This window comes from Colossoma macropomum, unplaced genomic scaffold, assembly GCF_904425465.1.
Source record: "Colossoma macropomum unplaced genomic scaffold, Colossoma_macropomum, whole genome shotgun sequence".
In the NCBI taxonomy this organism is placed as follows: Eukaryota; Metazoa; Chordata; class Actinopteri; order Characiformes; family Serrasalmidae; genus Colossoma; species Colossoma macropomum.
The window spans coordinates 45,822,815-45,847,836 of record NW_023494787.1 but is presented as its reverse complement, the minus strand read 5'-3'; the positions used below and the strand labels follow the sequence as shown (position 1 = coordinate 45,847,836).

Here is a 25,022-nt window from a genome sequence, read left to right as displayed (position 1 = left end):
TATTAGATCAACTAGAATGAAATTAATTTCACTTGACAAGATACTATATTTTGCAGTGTATTTTATGTTTTATTTCATTCCAATACATTGAACTCAGTAAATAAACAGGAATTGTGCATTAAAATTGTAGAAAAATGTCATATTTAAGTTTTTCTCTTTAGAGAATGTGTCAACGTATATTTTAACGTTTATTCACAAATTCAATGTATTTGGTGAAATAAAGTGGTTCTGATTCTAAGGGATAAAGGAAGGTCATTTAAAAATGATTTATGATAATATATGATAATAATATGTGTTTTGGGGACATAAACCAATACAAATGTCATTACTAAACCTCAGGGGGTTAAAAACTAAAAAAACAAAAAACTGTAGAACTTTAAACTCAGTTACTGGCACCGAGTATAAATGACAAAGCAGCTTTTCAGGTTAATCGTTGGTGAAAGTGTGGTCATTTCAGACTTCCTGGCTAATCCTCGGGTGTTATTTAAGCGTGTTAAATCAGCAGCTGAGGCTGAGGTGTGTAAAATCAGTGGAACAGCTGAAGTGAGTGGTGGCTGGCTTTGTACGTTACATAACGACAGCAGTGGATGGTCTTACATGCCCATCATCTGGTGACACGCGTCAGTTTGGATGACACTTGCGCTCTGTAAACAACACTGAGGGCCAGTGTTCCAGCTAAATCCCCAATAATTCACATGAACACAATCACTGCTTCACATATATACTCACATACATGCAGCCAGAGCACAAAGACTGCTGAGTGACGCTCTGGCCATTTTAGGCCAACTGCAGCTGTTATGACACAATCTTGTAGTTAGTATTGTTCAAGAAGGTCACCATTATTCGAACAGTACTGTACAGTAGTGTGTCTCTGTGTTAGGTCGAGAATTGTCTGAGTCGTTAGCATTGTGTCGCCCTCTTTAACACATCGTGACATCTGCATCATTTTTTGGGGGAAGAATGACCTCTTTGTTGGAATGGCCTCCCAGTTCATTGTCCAGCAGTTTAAATGTCGTCAGCTGGAGAATTGTGGACTGCACACCCCCTCCCCACAGCTTTGACAAAGGGGTGACTATAGCAGTGCTGGAAGCAGGTTGAAAATTCTATTTACTAGGGTTTGAATCGAGGAAGAGGTCTTGGGGGGTTCCCTTGGTGGAAAGTCTGACTGTGAGGAGACTTGAATATGTAGATATTATATTTTCACAATATTTTTTGTGAGGTTTACTCTCTGAAGTTTTTTCACAAGTATTAACTTGGCAGGAGTCATTAACCTAATATGCATACCAGTATACATGATTTTTATGCTTAGGAGCATGGCACATCTAATATCTCACCTTTCCTCAGGTAATTCATTAAAACATATTATTTGGGTTGTAAAAACTGATTTAGTTGTTGGCAGACTGGTTTGGTGGGTCCCATAGGAGGTAAAGCCAAATTACAATTCAGTTCGCAAAAACAAATGGGTAAAATTCTGTTTGCATGTGGGTCGTTATGCATATACTTGTTAACCCATGAAACGACAGCTAGTTTACCTAGGACCATTACCCATCACATGTCCTCAAACCGCCTAAAATGAAAATTCATTGTTAACAAAAACATATTTGCGTATGTCACGGCTGCTAAGAGTGTTTATTTTCTGTGTTCATAACTGCAGCTGACTTTAAGTCAAACAGATCTAAAGTTTCTTGGCAGTTGAGATGCACTCAAGCTTTAAGCTTCACCGGTTTTGAACCATCAGAATTTGGCGCAGCTCCTGTCGAAAGCAGCTGCCTGCAGTGTTCAGCTACACTGTGTTTTGTTCATTTTTATAGTTCACAATAAGTCATACTGTGTCCTGAACCACATCAACAAGTCTGTGCATCCTTAATGAAGAGCTGGATGTGGTTTGCGTGGGTTGAGAGAAGTTTTCATGCTGTATTCACAGAAAAGATTTGGGTGACCTTTGACTTCGTGTTTCTCAGCCTCGCATGCTCTGTTATGTAACTAAAGGAGCAAAATTTGGAAACATGCCTGAGCTGACTACATCTGGGTTAAGTGGAAAATTGTGTAAATTAGATTTTTCACTGTTCTTTTAAGAGTCTGTCTTTTGCTGGGTGTTTCAGATTATCTTGAATGAACAGATAAGAATAAGATAAGATCAGAAAATAAACAGTAATCTTTCTGTAATTATGGGCTCTGTCTGGTTACAGTGCTGTGAAAGGCTCCATTTGGTGTAATTTAAAGAAAAGGAAACGGAACAAAACAGCCTGTTAGGTTTGGAGCGGCAGCACTCATGAAAACATGGGTTCACTGAAAGGAAATTCCATTCATTTTTGAAATTTTCTGCCTAATTCAATCTTTGTCAACAAAGTCAATCAGAGTGGTTTGATATGAAATGCTTCGTTGTAGAGAAACTTACTCACTCAGATTTCTTTACAGTGGTGGTGATAGGAACCAGGCGTCACAATGTGTACAATACAAATGTAGCCATTTTATATGTTATCCAGAACCTCCAGTGAATCTCAAAACTGTCATAAAACAATATCTCAGACATCAGGCAGCATATTCATAACTATTTCATGTATTAATTTTGTGTGAGGGAGCTTTTAGAAGCACTGACGTCTTCAGACGTCTGGTTCCTATCACCATTACTGTGAACAATTCCGACTCGGCATCTTTCTCTAGAATGGAGCGTTTCACACCAAACCACTCTGAATGACTCTGTTTACATCTTAACCATTTAATTATGTGGACATTTTGAGAAATCAGTGGAATTTCCCTTTAACAGTGTTAATGCAAACTTAAGTATCATGTTAAACATGATTCTGTGATATAAATAGAAAGAATATGATGTTATTGGTACCGCCCTGTGCTCGAGCGATAGTTTACCATGTCCCCAGTGTCCTCATACGAGGGGAAGATGGGGACAGTCGAGTTGGTGACTCATCTGTCTGCAGCAGTGTGACGTAGCAGTCTGCCCCCCCACCCCACTTTCTCTTTCTGTCTTTCACCTCCGAAGAAATGTAGGCCACAGGAAAAGCGGAGGCAGAAAAAGGAAAACTCGAGGCTCCACAAAGCAGGTCACGGTTCGTTCCGTAGAGTTCGGGAAAGTCAAGCCGCTGCTCCCCAAAATCAGTGCCTCCTGCTTTGATCCCCAGGCCCCAGGGATTTGGCCCTCAGGCTGCCACTGAGAGCCTTTTTTAAAAGGGAGAGAGAGCATGGAATGATAGGACTGCCTTTGTGATGGTAATGAGCTATTAGGAGCTCTGAAAGGCATCCCGTTTGTTTGTTGGTTTGTGGTTTCTAATGAGGTTGGGAATGCGGACGGGAGCGAGGGTTTTAAGTTAATCCAGCCGCTCGTCTCGTGGCTCAGAGGAAGCTCTGTCAGCAGCACAGCGCCGTATCTCACAGAGCGGAGGGCCCGATCGCTCTCGGCCTTTCAGTGAGAAAAGCGCTTTATGAAATATACAGCTGCTCCTCAGCTCAACGTGCCGGCTTTCTTTATGAATTCTTTAGCACAAGATATCCCTGAATAATTCAGGAGAGACTAGCTGTGTAGCAGCAGATCGTTATACAGTAGGAGCCCACTCACACACACTGCAGGCCGGAGACGTACGGCAAACTACAGGGACTGGTTTTTATGTGTAGTGGCTAATTTTGCAGCACTGCCGTCTCAAAGTCCTGTAAAAACACAGGAATTAAGAAACAAAGACAGGATTTATAGCATGATTATAGAAGAAGTGATGCATGTGGTGGATTCAGAATGAAAAGAATTCCATCTGAATTCCAGTTGTACACAAAGGTTTGGCAAAAAAAAAATTACGCATTTTTTATCCCCTCATCTCAAATGTAGTCAGCCAGCCAAAACCTCTTTGGTGGCCGAAGTTTGGCGCAGTTTGAGGCAAGTGGGTAATAATTTAGTCATCCAGTTTGCACAATGCTAACGGGAGACTGCTTCCATTACTTGTTAGCGACATTAGTCTTGTAGCTCCAGTGCAATCAGGGTGGCCACGTCTGGCAAAAAATCTCCAGCCCAATTTATGCCATTTATTTAAACCAACCAAAAGCTGGAAGTAGCCTAAAATGTATCCCCAAGCATGTATTGTAGTATGTACAGTGGTAGGTAGTACTTAATTACAGTAACTCAGTACATTTACTCAAGAAAGTTGTAATCTGTTGATAGATTTGTACTTTCTTGATGGTATGTTTATTTTAAAGCATGCTGGTGAGAATTAGTTCCTAATTCCTCTTTCGGGTTTAATTTCATTCCTTTGTGTTGGTTCAGTTCCTGGATTGCACTTGTTTACTCACTTTGCTCACTCGCTCTCTTTGGAGATGGATTCCAATGAGCAAAGAATAACACAACAAATTCATTTCCTGTTCTGATAATGCTGGATATACAAAGAGGCTCCACTGCAGTTATTCAAAACATAGAACTTCCTTTTTTTGAAAGGCATTTTTACTGCAGTCATTATTTCACCGTTTCACCAAAGTAACAGTCCTTTTTCTGGAGTGTGGATTTAGGTTTCATTACAATTTGTCTAAATATCTCTGCTAAGTTTCTTTCATCTACTGGAACTAAGGCTTATTTTACTTTGTGTGCATCCATCCTTCTATCCATCCCTCCATTCATCAGTCCATCTGTTCGTTCATTCATCCATCCATCCATCCATCCGTCCATTCCTTCCTGTCTCATTTAGAAGAGTCATCAGGTTGTGGCCCAATAACTTGTCCTCAGATGTGCCACTCTCTCTGTCTGTCTGTCTGTCTGTCTCTCTCTCTCTGTCTCTCTCTCTCTCTCACACTCTCTACCTATCTACTGGAACTAACTAGCTAAAGCTTATTTTACCTTGTGTGCATCCATCATTACATCCATCCATCTATCTATCCATCCATCAATGCATTTATCCATCCATCCATCCATCCATCCATCCATCCATCCATCTACCCATCCTTCATTACATCCATCCATCTATCCATCCATCCATCAATGCATTTATCCATCCATCCATCCATCCATCTACCCATCCTTCATTCCATCCATCCATCCATCCATTGTAATTTTCACTGGCAACTATGTTTTCAAACCAGCCAAATTTGGCAGGAAAACTGCAAACCTGGCAACTCTGAGTGCAAAACTAAATAAGCAAACTTCAAAACACCAAACACGTCTCCAGTAACTGACTACATTTCAGCTAAGAGGAAAAACTGTGTGCCTTTCATTTTTCTCTGGGCCATCACTAAAATAGAGATCAGACCTTTGAAATGTAAACGTAGCGAGTTTCATCGTTGGCTCACTGTCTTTCTCTGCTCTTTCAGGCTCAGGTGGAGGCTCAGAGGGCCACACAGGAGTTCCAGAGGGCCATAGAGATCCTGAGGGCAGCCAAGGAGACCATCGCTCTGGCCGAGGAGAGGCTGCTGGAGGAGGACAGCCGACAATTCGACTCGGCCTGGCAGGAGATGCTGAACCACGCCACCCAGAGGGTGAGAGAAAGATGCAGTGGACAGCAGTTAGTTCAGGAAATCCTCTGTAAATGCTGGAGTTCTAACAACGAAGCAATGTTCTCTGCATGTTCTGACTCAGTGGTTCCCTGTTCTGGTCCTAAAGTACTCCTGTCCTGCACTTTGTCCTGCTCTAATACAGCTACTTCAACTCAGGAAGGGATTGTTAATTCACTGATCAGTTCAGGTTGGTTAGAGCAGGAAAGACACCAGAGTGCATCATAGCCTGACTCCTGGAGCTCATCTCAAAGATGAAAGCTTTAAGTTCTGTTTATCTGATGGAGATGGTTTTGTTTAAGGCGCACAAAAGTAAAGAGTGGACAAATTAAACGGATGTTAAGTTGAGTTAATGACCATTTTGGCTGGAAACTGAATAAACGAAAGGGTGGTCTTTTGTGCTGCACTGTAAATGTGTGAAACCACATACTTTCCAAAACAAGAAATGCTACAAACCATTCCTGTAACTGAACTTGATCCTGTCTTATGACTCATGTAACCCTTACATGACCTCCTGCAGGTGATGGAGGCGGAGCAGAGCAGGACCCGCAGTGAACTGGAGCACAGAGAGACAGCAGCCAAATACAACGCAGCAATCAGCCACATGAGGCAGCTGGAGAAGAAACTCAAACGCACCATCAACAAGTCGCGGTCAGTACTCTTGTGTGCCCCCGTGAGTCGTGGTCACTTTAAAGAGCCCATATCCTACACTTTTCTCGTACTGTCTGAGGTCCACTTATGACATTTGATGTACCAAAAACATAGTTAATTCATACATGACCATTGCCAACCTCTCTTTATACTTTAAACAATGTTTTTAGTACTGTCCCTTTAAGACATACATGTAAATAATCTTTCTTCTGATTGGCTGCCCAACAGATACCCTGTATTGTCCTTTATTCAAAAAGCAGCCTGGGCTGAAACACTCATTATGAATTCAGTAGGCTGAATAGGTGGATATATGTAATTGTGTTGCGTTTTGTGACATCACAAAAACATTAAATTGAAAATAGGCCATTTTTGCAGTATTGTCCCCATATATGGACTGTATGGAAGGGCAAGAAAAGAAAATTGAGTTTTCCATGATATGGACTCTTTAAAGGCATTTATAGTGCACTGGCGTTATTTCTGCACAGTAATATGGCAAAATGGATAATATGAAATATGAAGTAATGGATAATGGTAATATGAAAATGGGCATGTGGAGACATTTCTCACAAATGTATTTATTAAATGTGTCTCATGGCATTTCAGAGAAAATGTACTGAAATTTTTATGTCGAACTTTACAGAAGGCCCAATCTGCTGTAGTTTCGTTTGAGCAACAGAACTGATCATTGTTCTCTTCTCCCAACAAAAAAAGAACCCTCATGGATGACAAATTACTGGTTATGTTATGAAACATTTGTCCATTTCAGCTGGACACAGTCAGGATGTATATTTTTGCAAAGTTGGACTCATTTCAGCCTGGGTTTTGGATTTTATCCAGTTTTTAGTGTTTTATTTGTCCAGCCAGGGCAGAAAATAACACATTTCTCTGCGTTTGAGAACCGAACCCTGTTTCCAGTGTAAAAAAGCCCAGTTCCTTTAGGTCCTTTTGGTTCTGAACTGTGCTCTAAGCACTCTTAGTTAAACCCCACTAGCTTTGTCCCCGTGAGTGTCTGTACACTCGACTGTGTGGGGAAGTGGTGAATATGTATGTACTGTAAGGTTTCTCCCCACTCGGGCCTCTCTGTGTCTAAGCTGCGCTGTGTTGTTGTACGCTGGCCTGCTGGGCTGAGCTGATGTGCTCCAGATGTGCCGTCTCTCACTCGCTTTCTGCTCAGGAATGTGGTGGCCGAGTGTTGTTCTCCCGGAGCTCTGCTGTTGCCATGGCGATCTCTTCTGCACAGCGCCTGCAGTTACTGTCGACTCAAACGTGTCTCTCTCTTTTTCTCCCCCTACAGGCCATATTTTGAATTAAAGGCCAAATATTACCTTCAGCTTGAGGTAGGTACATTTTTATTCCACTGGTTATTTTTCCTGCTGGGTTTGGTTTTCCAGTCATTGACTAAGTTGCTCTTTAACAATAACAACAAAAAACAGAGTAATATTTAGTCCAAACTGTGATCTTGACTGAAAGACTCGAAAACTGACTCCTGTAGTTGAGTTTCATCTAGTACTGAATATTCATTAGCTTTCCTATACGAAAATCTCATATATGACCGTAGATGTTCCTGTATTTGACTAAAGTAAATATATGCTTAAATGTCATATATTTATATTATTTTGTAGGCACTGTGAATATAATATATGCACAATTACTGTTTATTTACTGAATTTAACATATTGGGAAAAAACATAAAAACACATAAAATATGACCTGTACAAAAGCTGGCACAATTTGTATTTTCACCATATTTAAGTTTCACCAGATTTATTCATTTCTTCATTCATTCATTCATTCATTCATTCATTCATTGGGAAAAGAAACATTACTTGTATAAAGCACCAACAGCTTGCGTTGAGTGCAAAAAATGATGCAAAAAATTATTTACATATATCTACATTTAAAGTACTTTATATATGCACTTATATGTCATGTATAGGAAACCTATATGTTGTTATATATCATTTCTACATATGTTTTGAAAGACGAAATGTGTTAACTTTGCCCCCAAAAGACTAAAGGTGCCACTGTACAAATGTGAGAGTCTAACAGTGATGCAAATTGCCGATGACTAAAATTAGACAAAAGGAAAAAATGGGGAGCAGCAGAAAAATAAGGTTTTCTGCCTATGAGAATTGTACGTGTGTCAATGATACATGCATGTTACTAAAATACAATAATTATTCAAAACCAGTTAATGTGACAAGGGTCTTTCACTGGTTGAGTTTCTCATTGTCCATTTCTACACTTTGATTATTTCTGACCTTTGTTCCTTCCTTTGCACTTAATGATGTGTCTGTATATGTTTCTTTGCTAATGGCACTAAAACAGAACCGTAACTAAACATTTCTGTGAGCACACGTCTCTGTGTACAAGATAGTAAAGAACGTGACTTCTTGTCCTGCAGCAACTGAAGAGGAGAGTGGACGAGCGGCAGGCTAAGCTGACCCAGGCCAAAGCAGAGTACAGGACAGCGCTGCGCAACCTGGAGACCATCTCAGATGAGATCCACGCTCGCCGGCGCCTCTCGGCCATGGGGCCCCGGGGCTGCGGAGTGGGGGCCGAGAGAGACGGGGGAGCCGGGGACGACATCGCCAACTTCAAAATGGAGTCAGATGGCATATCCAGTGAGTGACCTCCCCTGCTGGAGGACAGTTAGGGTTCCAGTCAGGATCATACATACATTGTCTATTAAATTTACAGAGAATTAGTCATTGACCTAAACGTATAAACCCTGCATACGATACACAGCAAAACACAACATTTGAACATTAATGTAAATAAAAAATTTAAATTACTGAACAAGACATAACAGCCTAGAGATGCTGAATATTTTACAGTAACCTGCCTGATGGCAGCATCTGAAATTCTGAGTGAAGAGGATGAGTGGAAGTATAGATCAGGATTTTTAAATCGAGTAAACATATGCCCCTGCCGCAGTTTATCGATTGGCCCATGACTGTTTTGCATTATGGGAAATGTTATGCTTTAAGGAGTGTGATTAATAAGAAAAGGGTATAAAATAGTCCACTTAACACACAGAACATATCCTTTGGCAGAAGCACAGACCCATCTTTGTTGAAGGGGAGAAGCAGTTCTGCGTCATGCATTAGAAAAGAGAAACAAAACATTTGTTTGGGACTGTTGATACGGTATCATGCTGCTGTTGATACAACATCAATGCCAAAAGGAGGGTGGTTCTGAACAGTGCTCGCCTGTTTCTAAGGCTACGTTCGAACGTTAGCCCAGTTCACTGTATAGTGCACTATTTTGGGATTTTGTGGCATCCAAAGACATAATGGTGATTATTCAGTGCACTCTTACAATCCCACAATGAACGATAGGTAGCGTACAAACAGTGCAGGGATTAGTGATTTGGAGACCACTTCTGTTCTCTGTAATAGTGTTCTGTGGTACTCTAGTGCAGGGAATATTGATTAGGGGACCACTTTTGTTCCCTATAATAGTGTTCTGTAGTGCTCCAATCTAGGTAATAGTGAATAAGGACCATTTGTATTTCCTGTATATATTTTACATAGTTAGTTATATATAGTTATAACTATATTTTATAGTTCTCCAGTGTAGGGAATAGTAATTTAGGAACTATATTTGTTCCCTATAGTGTTTTATAGTGCTCAGTTGTAGGGGATAGTGAATAGGAGACCACTTTTATTCCCTTTAATAGTGTTCTATAGTGCTCCAATGTAGGGGATAGTAATTAGGGACCATTTGTGTTTCTATAATAGTATTTTATAGTTCTCCAATATAAGGAATAGAGATTAGCGGACCACTTTTGTTCCCTTGAATAACGTTATATAGTTCTCCAATATAGGGAATAGTGATTAGGGACCATTCCTGTTCCCTGAAATAGTATTTTATAGTTCTCCAAAATAGGAAATAGTGATTAGGGGACCACTTTTGTTCCCTACAATAGTGTTCTGTAGAGCTCTTATGTAGGGAATAATTGTTAGGGGATCGTTTCGGATCTCTGTAATAGTGTATACACAAATACCTTGATTTTCCACTGTAGGTTATAATGATTAGGGGACAATTCAGAAAGTAATGAAAGTATGAAGCCATGTGGGGCTCTGATGCAGGTGTGTGTTTATTTCAGTGATTTCTGAGACCTTCGAGGAGGAGAGCTGTAACGGTGCTGCATCAGAAGAGGATACAGAGACCCAGTCCACCTGCAGCTTCAGCTCTAACTCAGCCCCTCTGGACGTGCCCTGCCCGTATCTACCCTCACCTTCCTCTCCCTACCCGCTGCTTTCTTCCTCCTGCCCTTTCCCCTCATCGTCCTCTCCCCCCTCACCTTCACCCTCACCCTGCCCTGGGGATCTGGAGCTGCCCGAGCCAGACTCCCTGGAGGGTTTTGGCCTGGTGTCGCCTGTGCTGGGCCCTCGCAGTGAGTGCAGCGGTGCCTCTTCGCCTGAGTGCGACCAGGAGAGAGGTAACTACTGCTCATGCAATGCCTCTGACCTTTTTACAATTCAGTATATGTAACCCACTCCATTTGAGTCACTTTGACCCAGAGCCACATTTTATACATTACGGGGAAGTTCTCAACTTTCTGATGATACAAATATTAGAATATTTGAAGATTGTCATGAAACTTGGTTTATACACATTTATGCAGACATAAGGCAATATTGGCACTATGGTGCCGAAACACATGTGAGCACATTGGCATTCACATACAATTCTGACACCAGTGTAGTACTGTCTTCATCCTACAGGCGAAACCCTGTTATTGCTATTGATACAGTTGTATTGTGTCTTTCAGCAGCTACAGTTATTCATCATGGTGGGTGAGGGGGAAAAGAAACAGAGAGAGAGACTAGCAGTTAAATGCAGCAAGCACATCATACTAGAGAATCCAATCTATACTTATTCTCACTTTTACAGAAATATTAACATGCTACACTACAGTGCCGAAGTCTGAGGCCACCCTGTGTTTATTAGAGTTTGAGTCAAAACAGTCGTTAAGTACAACATATTCATTGTTCAGTGTCAGGAAAAAAAAGGCAGGTAACTTACTTAACACAACATCACATGGAAATCTGAACAACTAAATATATTATTAAATGTTTTTAGTATTTAGTGTGTCCACTCTTTGCCTTCATATAGCTTCCATACTTTCTGGGAGACTCGCTTTCAGTTTTTCAAAGAAATCTGAAGGGATAAATTGTATTTTCTGACAATCCAAGTATCCCAAATACATTGAACAGTGTGTTAAGGTCTGGACCCTGGGGTGGCCAGTCCATTGTTCTCCTTTTCTCAGTTAGGCTTCTTGGCACCTACACATCCTTTCAGACCCATAGCGCTGAGTTGTCTTCTCACAGTGGAAGGATGGATGTGGATGTTTCAGATCTGAAGCAGCTTGATTTTCTCCTCTCTATCAAAGACGAAAGCTTTGTGCTGTTTATCTGAATGTGCTCTACCAGGTCTTTCATGGTTGTTGAGTCCCATTCTTTCTAAATTTTTAAATAATTTTTGAAGTCCTTATTTTCCTTTGACTTCCGCTTCTTTACGCTAATGGATTACTTTATATCTAATCTCCTAAAAATGAATAACTTGTACTTGATGTTTTGACTGGAAATTAAATGAAGGGTGCTCTGACTTTTGCACAGTACTGGATGAAATCTGAGACTATATTTCATATGTAAGTCAATAAGTTTTGACCTAAAATCTGGTTTCTACACTAATAATCCAGGGCCAACGCTGACTCAAAATAGCCAAATGTGCTACATACTGGGCCTCTAACTGCATATAAGCGTGACCTGTGCTTGTGTATGTTTTAGGGGAAAGGGCAGAAGGCGCAGAGGGAAGGCCAGAAAACACTACATCGGCGGGCAGTCAGAAAAGCACCACCTTGGAGGACAGCATGACCCGCCTTTCTCTCAAGCACACAGAAAAGAGCAAGGTGGAGAGTGGACCTTTCACTGTGAACCCCACACCGCCACCATTGCTGCTGCTCAACTCTGCTTAAAACAGAGGAAGGACTTGATCACATCTTCAGTATTTGTGCCAAACCGTCACGTGTCGAAGGAACGTCTGTGTCCACCTCCGACCCCCTCCTTCCAGACTGACTCTCTTGGTGTTACGGACTTCCCATTTCATTGAAGTTTGGGGGAAAGGGATGGTTTTACAAGGAATCCAGAGACAGACAGTGGTAGGAACTGGTGGTATGTACACTGAGGAGCCAGTTGTACCTACACTCAATGGCCATTTGATCAGAAACACCTACCATGTGGGTGGACAGTTATTGACTGTAGCTCGTCTGTTGCTGCACAGTTGATCAGCCCCCCAGCTACTGCATCCATCAATAGAAAGGGACCAGGATTGGACCACCACTAACTGGACATTGTTTGGATGAACTGTTCTCAGCACAGCAGTGACACTGACGTGGTACATGGTGCTGATACAAGTGCAGCTCAGTACAGACATCTGTCTGGATGTCACCGACAGAATGGCCACATCTACCTGTGTGTCCAGTTTGCACACCCCTTTGCAGTGTTAATGTATAAGCTCTTTGTTTTTTTGACTCTGTGGGTGCTGTGTTGTGTAGCACTTATAACTCCAGCTAAGCTCCTCCCCTCTCTGTATTTAATCCTATGTGTTACTATGGAACATTGACCTAAAGTAGTGAAGAGCTCTATATTTATATTCAGCATTCGTCTCATTACCGTACTTGACCAATGTGTTGTCACGGCACATTATTGTTTATCTATGTAATAAACATAGGCTCATGCCACAAGCGGCACTTAATGTCATCCTTCTGGGTCACATGGTATTAAACAGCAGCACTTTTTCCCTGCATGCACTCCCTCTTTCACATCCTAGTGAGAACACTGTGCTCCACAGGCCTAAAGTTTGGGAGCAACACTAACTTTTACTTTTAAAATAAACATGAAATGATTATTATTTTAAAGGGCCCATAAGTTGGAAAAACACATTTTCTTCGCTAAGATGCAAAACACTTATTTTGATTTCACTGTTTTTGTGATAAAAACAATTTAAAAAACAATTTACATATACCTGCTTACTAAGCCGCCCTGCGATAGACTGGCGACCTGTCCAGGGTGTATCCTGCCTTCTGCCCAATGACAGCTGGGATAGGCTTCAGCACTCCACCGCGACCCAGGAGGATAAGCGGTTTAACCCCACCCATTAATGCTACAGTTATATGGAGTGATTCAGCCTCGACTTTTTGAATGAGGCCTGCCAGGTTGGAAAATGGTCAGGTAAAAATGAATTATGACACATAAAGCCACACAAACGTTATAAGTGGACCTCAGGGGGAAAAAGATAAATGAAAAGAAAAAATGTAGGATAAATAAATCTATAAAATATATTGGAATGTAACAGGCTGATAATCATAAGATAGTTTTCCATCCATCTCTTTCATGCAAATGTTGAAAATGTAAAAAAAAATCTGGATGGAGAAGCCAGGAGTTGAAAAAATTGTTTAAATTTTGCAAAACATTTTTTTACACTTGGATGAGGTGGAAAAGTTGGTGTATAGATAAAGAAGAAAACAGTGATGGAAACAGATTTATGCTCATTCGTGACGTTACTAAGCTGCCATGTAGCGTCCCACAAATTACTTTTTTGAATGTACTAAGAAATGTCAACTCTGCGCTATAGCAACACATTTGAGAGACATATTAGTTCATACACTGATCAGGCATAACATTATGACCACCTCCTTGTTTCTACACTCATTGTCCATTTTATCAGCTCCACTTACTATATAGGTGCACTTTGTAGTTCTACAATTACAGACTGTAGTCCATCTGTACCTGCTCTGTGAGGGTCCATGGGGGTCCTGACCACTGAAGAACAGGGTAAAAGGGGGCAAACAATGTATGCAGAGAAACAGATGGACTACAGTCTGTAACTGTAGAACTACAAAGTGCACCTATATAGTAAGTGGAGCTGATAAAATGGACTATGAATGTAGAAACAAGGAGGTGGTCATGATGTTATGCCTGATCGGTGTATGTTGGTTTTTGGTACAATTGACCTAATTGTAAAATATTTTTTTTAATTTTCTATATTTTAAAATTGTTAAATATATTTTAAATGAACTGATATTTTAAATCTTTTTGTGTGGAGTTTGCCTGTTCTCCCCGTGTCTGCGTGGGTTTCCTCCGGGTACTCCGGTTTCCTCCCACAGTCCAAAAACATGCAGTCAGGCCAACTGGACATGCTAAATTGCCCCTAGGTGTGAATGTGTGTGTGAATGTGTATGTCTGTCTGCCCTGCGATGGACTGGCGACCTGTCCAGGGTGTATCCTGCCTTCCGCCCAATGACAGCTGGGATAGGCTCCAGCACCCCACCGCGACCCAGAAGGATAAGCCGTTTAGATGATGGATGGATGGATATTTTAAATCACTGCTTTCTTCTGTACTTTTGGCTTGTACAACAGCACAATGCACTGGCTGTGGCCTAATCAAAATCACAGACCTCACCACATGCCTCACATGCAGTCTTAGACATACATACAGGTTTTTGGGGGATGTGCATTTGCACCCATTGCTCCCTCATCCAGTTTCCAATGCTGTGCTGACTTTGTTTTCCTCCTGAATCTGACTACTGTTGCTGCTCCATCTTATGACTCCACTTAAAGCAGACGGCTGGTGCAGCATGAGGACCTTACAGACATGACTGAGATACGCATAAAGAATAATGCTGTTTCCATCATTGTTGAAGATTTAAGGTGTATCCTTCATCACAGTACTGTCTGAGAGACCACGCTTCATTTTTTTTATCTCCAGTTGGGCCATTAAATACCAGTTACTCATTTTTCAGCATCAAGTAAAAAGCAGAAAAATGTTGAAAGAATTCACACAGAAGCCTCAACAACTAAGTATAATATGACATTTGTCTTCATTACAGCCTCCATTCATTTCAGGAGACTCTCATTCAGTTTTCAAAGAAATCTGCAGGGATATTTTTCCACACCTCCAAAGTTCAGTTTTAGAAGTTGGTTGAATTTTCTGCTTTTAATGATCCAAGTAGTCCCAAACGCATTCAGCGATGTTGAGATCTGGACTCTGGGATGGTCAGTCCATTGTTCTGAGAACAGCAGCAGCTTCTTTTTGTTCTTTATGCCTGTTTTCTCAGCTACACATCCTGTCAGACCTATAAAAATGAAAAAATGAAAGTCTTAAGCACTGTTTTTTAGGTGGGGATGGTTTTTGTGGTCTAAAGTTTTGAGGGCGCTCTGAGAACTTGGGCTAGAGATCCGGGCAGCTCCTGCTGGGAGTTAGAAGGCTGGGCCCCCCCTTTTTGGACGATGGTAGGACTGACAGATGGGACTGAGGAACAGAGAGGAGACAGGCTGGTGGTGGGGACTGTAAAAACTTGGTCATGGTAAACGAAAGGTAAAGAGGAGATTTTCAAGGCATTAGATTGGAAAGAGGAGGAGTTTCAGGCAAATTGAACTTATTTCATAACTCCATTTAAAAACCGTTTTGACTAAAATAAATGAAGGGTGGTCTGAATTCTGTACAGTAGGGTACTGCTCATTATCACAATTCCCATTTTAACAGTTGAGCTAGAGCAGGGGTTGGCAACGGAACCGGATGCAGCTCTTTTACTGTCTTGTTGTGGCTGCACAGCAGAATTAGAATTAGATTTGTAGGTAAAAATAAAATAATCCTCCTTTACAGTAAAATAAAGCTCTGCTGATCATTCAACACAGTTTAACAATAAATGGTCTTAAATGTTGGAGTTGACGTAGAACTAATCCCCCCTTTAACCCTGAAGATTGATGTGCAAAAAGGCAAACAGAAAGATTTAAGACGAACATCACTAATTTGGAGATGAATGGACTTACTAGCATTTATAATCACTCAGCTGGTTTCCTGATATGTTCAACCTGCAACGAGAAACTGTCAAACACTAAAAAGTCGCGAAGATGAAGTCAGCTTCTCATTCAATTTTTTCTGTTCCACCTTAAAAAGTGCAACAGTTACATTTAAGGTGGAACAGGAAAACTCAAACAAGAACATGGCGAATGAGAAGCGATTTCAGCCTCGTAAAAGTCAAACATTGGGAGACATTTTACAAGAAACCATTGTACTTTTGAGGAAACGTTTCCTGCTGGAGATGCGAGAAAAGTGGATATAGCTGAGCTAAATCTTAAAGCTGAGTGAAGCAAGTCTGCATTTTTGTTTATATTTTTTAGTCTATACTAGCACATCAGCACATACTGAGACATATTTACAGCCAAGACGGTAAAACAATATCTAAATAAAATGGACATAAAATGTTGTGGCTCTTCTTAAAATTTGGGTTGCCGAGCCCTGAGCTAGAGGAAGAAAGACAATGTGAAGAAAGAGTAGCTAGCATGGACAGCTAATTTACAGGGTGGACTGCATCAGTATCAGTTCAGTTTAGTACTATATTACATCACATTAACCTATATGCAGGCTGTATTATCATATATTGTACCTTCCTCTGTGGAATCGGCTCATGGTTCTCTGATCATTTATTTCGTGTCTGGTTTCAGCGCCGCTCCAACAGTGTTTTGCTGACGTCTTGCGACATCCACCGTCTGATCTTGCACATGCGCAGACTGAGAAATCTGAAAGAAATCAGAGTAAGAGTTTACATGCAGTGAGAAATCTGATTACTGAGCTAAAATCCAGCTCTCTTTATCGGATTTCTTAATCGAATTTCTAGATCGGAGTATGGTGTTTACATGACCATTTGAATAATCGGATAACTGCAGAAATCCAATTATGATCTGATTATTGAGTGCATGTATACGCACTCGATAAGAAATTTTAACAAATACACCTTCTTGAGGCATCAATTTAGCAATATTGGTTTTTAATTCAATTATTCAGGAGTCGTGTCACTGGTGTTACCGCTTAACAAAAATATATTATTTTGAAATAAAAGTCACACTGATGACATCACTCGACTTCCTTTTACCTGTTTTCTGAGGATCTATGAAGAAAAGCTCATGGTGAGTCCACTGTGTCTTTCAGTTATCAGAGATTTTCTCATTTAGCTCATGATTTCATATGAAGCTTTTAGCTGAAGTCACTGGTGTGACCGACTTTATTCTGAGGTCATTGTGAAAAAATAGAATACAAATGGATTAAATTACATATTTTAGTGGATGTTCCATGACTGACAACATGTGGTTTGATGCTCTGTAGCAGCCTTTTTGTAAAATGCATTTTTTATCAAAAATGTCTCTGGTGTTACCTTTCTTATATGGAACACCAATGAGGATCGGTAACACCAGTGACACCTATGGAAAGATAGAAAAGTGGACCTTTCTGTAGAATGACCCTTTTATGTGTGTACAACTGTTCAAAGTTGTGTTTGCTAGTCATGTACTGGCTAGCAAACACTGGCTAGTATGGTTGTGGTGTTCTGCTCAAACTTTGCTAAAATTGTCACTATAAAAACAGCACATCTGGTAAAGTTTAGGTGTTATGGTTGTTTTGGCAGTGACAAAATGGAGTGTTACATTTATTTTAACTAAACAGAATTAGAGTTATAATGTCACTGAATGACCCATATTAACTGGATGATCCATATTAGCATTGCGCAAATGGGTCATTCTACAGAAACGTCCACTTTTTTATCTCTCCATTGGAGTCACTGGTGTTACTGATCATCACTGGTGTTACACATAAGAAAGATAGCAACAGAGACATTTTTATTGAAAAATGCATTTTACTAAAAGGCTGCTACAGAGCATCAAACCACATGTTGTCAATCATGGAATATCCACTAAAATATGTAATTTTATCCATTTGTATTCTGTTTTTTCACAATTACCTAAGAATAAAGTCGGTCACACCAGTGACTTCAGCTAAAAGCTTCATATGAAATCATGAGCTAAAGAGAAAATCTCTGAAAACTGAAAAGACACAGTGGACTCACCATGAGCTTTTCTTCATAGATCCTCAGAAAACAGGTAAAAGGAAGTCGTGATGTCATCAGTGTGACTTTTATTTCAAAATAAGAGATTTTCTGTTACATGGTAACACCAGTGACACGACTCCTGGGGACCACAACTTTCATTATATATTTTATAATATTTATTTGGCTTTTGTTTTCTTTATGTCATTTAATTTATATATTTCATAGTCATGTATAGATTATTGCATTTAGAATTGCAGAAAAACGTGTTTTTTTTCTTCAAAATATGGCCTCACCCTTTACACACGACTGTGGGGACGAGCTCTTCTGTGGTGCTAAATTCATGGCTGAAGAAGGTGTAATTGTTAAAATAACATATTGCTTTATTTTAAAATATGAATTAATTGTAACCCTAACGTTTTTTTTAAGTGAAATATATCTCTAAACGCTAGGGATGCAAAAATGGACGTTTCTGTAGAATGAGACACATTTACTTCTTAACAGTGGGATCTTACTGCTCACCACTGCAAAGGTAGTTGTTTACTATCATTTTAAGAGATGGATAGTTCTCCACTGCCGAGTCATTTTGTCGGTTGTGGCAGGTCAGTATCTCCCAAGGCTGGCAAGTTGTGACATGCCTGCAAAGCTCTTTGTGCTTCAGTGTCTCTCCCACACTGAGCAAAGACATGTTTCAGTACCTTCATATTATCTGGGAGCCTTGACCTTAACTTATTTGCTTAGGAGAGTCTCAGTTCTCAGTGCTAAACTATCTTATCCTGAAATATGTATGAAGCTAATGCTTATCAGTAGGAACTCTGAACACATCCGTTTTAGCAGGTTTATTGCTTTGCTGCAGACTGACCTTGTAAGTTTGATTAAGCTGGCAAACAGTTTGAGAGTCTTCAGCCCCTTCGAAAGCTTTGACTTCACTTAAAGAACACTTTATAATGGACACAGGATGGTTTGTGGATTACCCTAGTGAGGCCTGGGCAATATTTATGAGTAATATTACTATATTTTCTTGTTAACAAAATGGGATTATTGTTTACATCCTCCCACAAACACGGTCCCTTGCAACTTAGACCTACTTTCTATGCTATCTTTAGATTATATGCTTTTTAGGAATAACTGATTTAATGAAAAAAATGAATGAAATCAAATATGAAAAAATATATATGGCTATTACATTTTGTTTGGTTACACCTGGGATGAATATCTAACAGGTACACACACACACATATATATATATATACACACACACACACACACACACATGGCTGTGTCAGTATCATTTTTTAAAAGAGTCCCATTTTATTTGGATAGCCTCCTATAGGTCTGAAGTTAGTTCAAATTATTAACAAACTATCTGTTGATTCTCAGTACGTAAGATTATGACTAGGCTGAGTTTAGGTTGAGGGTAAGGGAAAGTAAGGTGAATTTACTAGATATTTAAATGCAAATGTGGTATCTACAAAGCATCTGCAGTGGGTTATCCAAATAAAGCGCTAGTGCATTATCTATTTTGCTCGGAGAACACCCTGGCACTGACATTTCAGATGTGGACATTAATGCGTTGAAACTATTATTAATTAAGTTACATTGTTTACAATGATGTTTTTAGCATCTTCTTAAATTTTAATTTTAATTGTCTTTGTATTTTCTTATTTGTAAAGCACTTTAAATGACCGCAGTGTATAAAACATGCTACAAAAACAAACCAGCCTTGCAGTAAAATTATTGACAAGAAAGATTTTCACGTTAAAACCAATAAGGAACGCGGAAGTGGGCGGGACAAACATTAGTGATCACTGATTGGTCGTTGGCCGCGTTGGGCCTAGACAAACTGCTGCTGATTGGCCGACCATAACGTAGCATAGGACATTAGCAAAACGTCGCTTTCTTACTTTTTTACTCTTTTACTCCTTTACTTTAAGACATAAAGTCTGTAAAAAGTGGCCACTAACTCATCAAATATTTTACCGTTTAAATATGAGGTGACTGACCAATGATAGAAGAGGACTCAGTGACAGGCACGAATCTTATCCAATCCAGTCGCGAGTTGGCAAGCGAGGGTGATGACGCAAGCGCTTAGGAAAACTACCCCCATAGTATTTTACGGGTTAAAAACACGCCGTAAACTGGAGGCGATTCAGTTCATTTTCATGTTTGACACAGTTTGTAGCCTGTATTATATTTTTCCACCTTAAATGGAGCAGCAGGTTCATCCCGGCGCCTCAGAATTAATGTAAACATTAATCGGACCAGTTAGTCTGAAGTTACCTTTGAGCTTTTGGCTGCCAGGTCAGGTAAGACACGCCGGTCATGGCGTTTTGTGGATTCACAGCTGCTGTTTTAGCCGTGTGGCTGAGCGGGGTTCACTCGGTCAGAGCAGAGGATCCTTCTTATGTCGCTGCAGTGTACGAGCATCGGGTGGTCCTGAACCCCGACCCCCGAGAGCCTGTGGAGAGGAGCGCTGCCCTGGAACACATGAACCACAACCTGGACGTATTTGAGGAGCAGACTGCTTTAGCTGCCAAACAGGTGACGCTGAACCAGCATACACTTTTAGAAAGGTTCTTCAAGGGTTCCTCAGTAATAGGAATGGTTATATTTGGAACCATACGTTCTGTATATAACCATTTCATGCTCATATATGATGAAATGATTCTCAGATTGATGGAGAAAGTGTTGTATATGGTTCTGTATAGCACCAAAAAGGGTTCTTCTATTGTTACAAGCTTGATATAACAATAGCAGAACCCATTTTGGTGGTATAGAACCATGTACAACCCATCCTCCATCCATCTGAAGAACCATTTAACCATGCAAAGAACCATTTAAGCATGCAAATGGTTCTTTGAGTATTCATGGTTCTATATAGAACCACTGTCTTTACTAAAGAACCCATGAAGAACCATCCTTTTAAGCGTGTACAGTGCTGGTGAATATCTCACTGTGGAGAAATGTGACCTAAACTGAACCTGAACTTACTCAACAGGGAGCCCAGATCATAGTGTTCCCAGAAGATGGCATTCATGGATTCAACTACACCAGATCATCCATAGCAAGTTACCTGGAGACGGTGCCCGACCCTGGACGTGTGACATGGAGTCCGTGTGCAGATCCCGACAGATTCCAAAACACAGAGGCACAGTGCTCATTAATCTGCCTACTCAGTATAACAATAACCGCAGTGCTGAGCGAAAGTCAGACTTCATTTCTTTCATTTCTGATCAAAACGGCCATTTAGTACCTTCATTCATTCATTTTTCAGTGTCAGGAAAAAAGAAATATTTATCAGAAAATTATAAAGAAGCCTCATCATCTAAATATGTCATTCCCTACTCATTCTTTTCATTGACTTGCTTTCAGTTTTTAAAAGAAATCCACAGGGATATTTTTCCACACCTCCAAAGTTCAGTCTTAGAAGTTGGTTGCATGTGACTCCCAGGATCCAAGTATTCCCAATCACAAATTTAGACTCATCAGTCTATAAAACCTTACTCCACAGTAGATCAGATGTTCAGTTCAAGCATGTTTTCTCTTTCTCAGTAAGGACGTCTTGACAGCTTTACATTGTTTCAGACCCATATTGCTGTCTTCTCGTTTTTTCTGACACTGAAAAATTAGTATTATGCACTTAATGGCCATTTTGAATGGAAATATAATAAAAAGAAATGGACGTTTCTGACTTTTCCATAGTAGTGTATAAAAAATGAATTCACAGTGATCTGAATATTAAGACTTTTATTATATCATGGCTATGGAGAAACCATAGCCATAATAGTATTACAACTATTTTATTATAGCAATAATTATGCTATAATAAAATACTTAATACTTAGTTTTCAGAAGAGTGCTGTGGAAATTCATTTAATTTTCCACTCTTGGAGAATTTTGTTTGACAATTAGGCTACATAGTTATATTTGCATGGTCACATTAGTTATATGTGGCACCAGTTTGCATTCTAAAGAGAGGATTTCCAGCCTTACAAACTCACAAATTATATAGAAAAGTTTCACAGTGCTTTAAAAAATAAGGGTCTTAATTGAGTTCCTAGTTCCCATATTTGATTGTTTTGGTGTGAGCAATGCAAATGTAATTAATGACAACTGTTTTCTTCATTTAAAGGGAGCTAAATGAAAAATGACATCACTAACCAATCGCTGCTGTCAGAACAAAACCTCATATCTCCAAAATAAGAACTTTACAGGGGAAAGGAAAAACGTACTCTACTTTTAATGCGTCAATTGAACCAGACTTTTTGCCAAGTCATTTTGGGTCATTTCTTTTGGTCCATTCATCACGAAATTTACACACAATGTAAAGGGTAACAAGTTTTGTTCTGACAGCAGCGCATTACTAAATCTGCCTACTTGCCTTTTAACACACGTTTAACACAACCCATCTTTCCTCAGGTGCTCCATCGTCTGAGCTGCATGGCTCGTAAGAATCGCATCTTCTTGGTAGCCAACATGCCCGATCGTCAGGTCTGCGACAGACTGGTGGACCCCCTCTGTCCACTCGATGGCCAGTACCAGTTTAACACAGATGTTGTTTTCAGCAACAATGGCACCATCGTAGCCAGATACCATAAACAGAACCTGTACTTTGAGGCTGCCTTTGACACCCCTCCGAAGTGCGAGTATGTCACTTTCACCACCCCGTTTGCAGGTCGATTTGGGGTGTTCACCTGCTTTGACATCCTGTTTCGGGAGCCGGTTGTGACCCTTGTGAAGGACATGGGCATCAGGCAGCTGGTGTATCCGACGGCTTGGATGAACCAGCTCCCCCTGCTGGCCGCAGTGCAGTTCCAGCGCTCCTTCTCCTACTCAGCTGGAGTCACTTTGCTTGCTGCAAATGTACGAGCTGCAGCTTTTGGCATGACGGGCAGCGGTATTTTCACTCCTTGGGATGCTCTTCACCATCATGACATGGTTGGAGAGACTGGGAAACTGCTGGTAAAGAGAGTGCCTGTCCTGGATCCCTCTCTAGTAGGGGATGGAGCAGGGAAAGCGAGGCTGCTAGTGCCCTTCTCTGGCCATCCCAAAGCTGATGCAGCAGTAGAGGAATCAGAAAAGGAAGAGCCTTGGTCTGCCAGTACTTTCTCTCCCATGCAGAGTGGACCAGAGCCAGGGTACTGTCCAAAAGAGGACTGCAGTGAAGAACCTATTCCCTTTACTTCAACAATGATGTATGACAATTTCACCCTGGTGGCACTCCAGGGCAGAGAGGGGAATCTGACAGTGTGCGATGGATCATTCTGCTGCCACCTGCTGTTCCAGAGGAGGACTGCCGAAGGAGAGCTGTATGCACTGGGGGCATTTAATGGGCTCCATGTGGTCCATGGGACGTACTACTTGGAAGTGTGTGCCTTGGTCAGATGTATAGGGCTAGAGAAGGAGAGCTGCGGAGGAGAAACTGAGCATGCTCAGACCCTGGTCGACTTCCACATGCATGGGACCTTCAGCTCTGAATATGTCTATGCTGGAGTGCTGGGTAGTGGCATGACCACGGACCGCCCTGACCGTTCCGGCTGGGGGAGCAATGGCACATTCTACATGACCAGAACAGGAATGACCACTGGACTGGTGACAGCAGTATTGTATGGGAGAGTGTATGAGAAGGACAGTATGTAAGCAGCATAGGAACAGTTTGGCAGATCAAATTTACACAAGTTTCACATTTGATTTTTTTTTTTGCTGGGCTATTGCTTTACAGGGGAATTCCACCTGCTTTTTTCACAATTTATGAGTAATTAAATTTATGTACACAAAGTCATTTAGAGTGGTTTGATGTGAAATACACCCTGAGAAACTTACTGAGACCATATCGTTTACAGTGGTGGTGGGAACCAGATGTCTGAAAAGGTTTAACATGTATCTGAAAGTTCCCTCATAGACAGTTATTACATTAATACACTGCCTGGCGCTGGACACGTTTGTTTTACGATAGTTTTAGGATAAGGTTTAGGTTTGAAAGTACATACATACATACATACATACATACATACATAATCTAAACAGTTTATCCTTCTGGGTCGTGGTGGGGTGCTGGAGCCTATCCCAGCTGTCTTTGGGAGGAAGGCAGGATACATCCTGGACAGGTCGCCAGTCCATCGCAGGGCAGACAGACAGACATACACATTCACACACACACTCACACCTAGGGGCAATTTAGCACGTCCAATTGGCCTGACTGCATGTTTTTGGACTGTGGGAGGAAACCGGAGTACCCGGAGGAAACCCACGCAGACACGGGGAGAACAGGCAAACTCCACAAAGAAATGACCCTGGTCACCCAGCCGGGAATCTAACCCAGGCCATTCTTGCTGTGAGGCGACAGCGCTACTTTAAGGCAAAACAGTGTAAAAAGAACTTTTTTTTGGATTTACTATTATGAATAGTTAGCGTAGGTTCACTAGTAAGTTCACGTAAAATAGACCACATTATATAGCTTTATGTATTAACGTCACGCACAGGCTCAAAAAAGAAAGTGGCTCGATGTTTAGGTCTCCAAAATCAAACATGAGTTCTTTTTGAAGCTCTTTCAACGCACTCGCAATCATCAGATTCATCCATTTGAGGAAGGGGTTCAAAACACAACTAGTGTTACAAAATGTTCTTAAGCATGCTGCATACATTTACACATTTCCACCAAATCCCCAAGACTTACGTATTGTAGCTTTAACCCCTGTGTGGTGTTGGTGTGTTTGTTACTCAGCGGTCTGGTGGACCCACCACATTATTGGTTGTTTAAATCAATACAGTCATAACAATTTACATAAAAATACCAGATGTTTAAAATATCACAAGTGTCCAGCGTAGGGTTCTCCTTTAGCAGCTGTAGCCAGTCAGCAGCCTGTCCATGTTGTCCACCCTCTCTCACACACACACACACTAACAGAAGCCATGTAGGAGGAGAACAGAGTGAAGGACACAGCACCTCCACACTTTTACTCCCTGTGGGTTCAGCCCAACACCACGTGTAAAATAAATGTCT

The 25,022-nt window shown here is 40.8% G+C and overlaps 2 protein-coding genes across 2 annotated transcripts in view; both read left to right on the top strand.

The window, feature by feature from the left end:
- Nucleotides 1–12,889, top strand: part of sh3bp5a (SH3-domain binding protein 5a (BTK-associated)) — a 35,300-nt gene extending 22,411 nt beyond the window's left edge. The window contains exons 4-9 of the mRNA XM_036567563.1: nucleotides 5,299–5,463; nucleotides 5,999–6,129; nucleotides 7,424–7,466; nucleotides 8,534–8,753; nucleotides 10,241–10,576; nucleotides 11,928–12,889. Of these exons, the coding sequence (XP_036423456.1) occupies nucleotides 5,299–5,463; nucleotides 5,999–6,129; nucleotides 7,424–7,466; nucleotides 8,534–8,753; nucleotides 10,241–10,576; nucleotides 11,928–12,115 (1,083 nt within the window). The 3' untranslated portion in view covers nucleotides 12,116–12,889. The remainder of the gene's footprint in view (nucleotides 1–5,298; nucleotides 5,464–5,998; nucleotides 6,130–7,423; nucleotides 7,467–8,533; nucleotides 8,754–10,240; nucleotides 10,577–11,927) is intronic.
- A 7,186-nt stretch (nucleotides 12,890–20,075) lies between these two features.
- Nucleotides 20,076–23,801, top strand: btd (biotinidase). Its single transcript, XM_036567562.1, has 3 exons — nucleotides 20,076–20,560; nucleotides 21,018–21,167; nucleotides 22,439–23,801. The coding sequence occupies exons 1-3, from the start codon at nucleotides 20,342–20,344 to the stop codon at nucleotides 23,657–23,659; spliced, it is 1,590 nt and encodes a 529-aa protein (XP_036423455.1). The 5' UTR covers nucleotides 20,076–20,341; the 3' UTR covers nucleotides 23,660–23,801.
- Nucleotides 23,802–25,022: the final 1,221 nt, after the last annotated feature.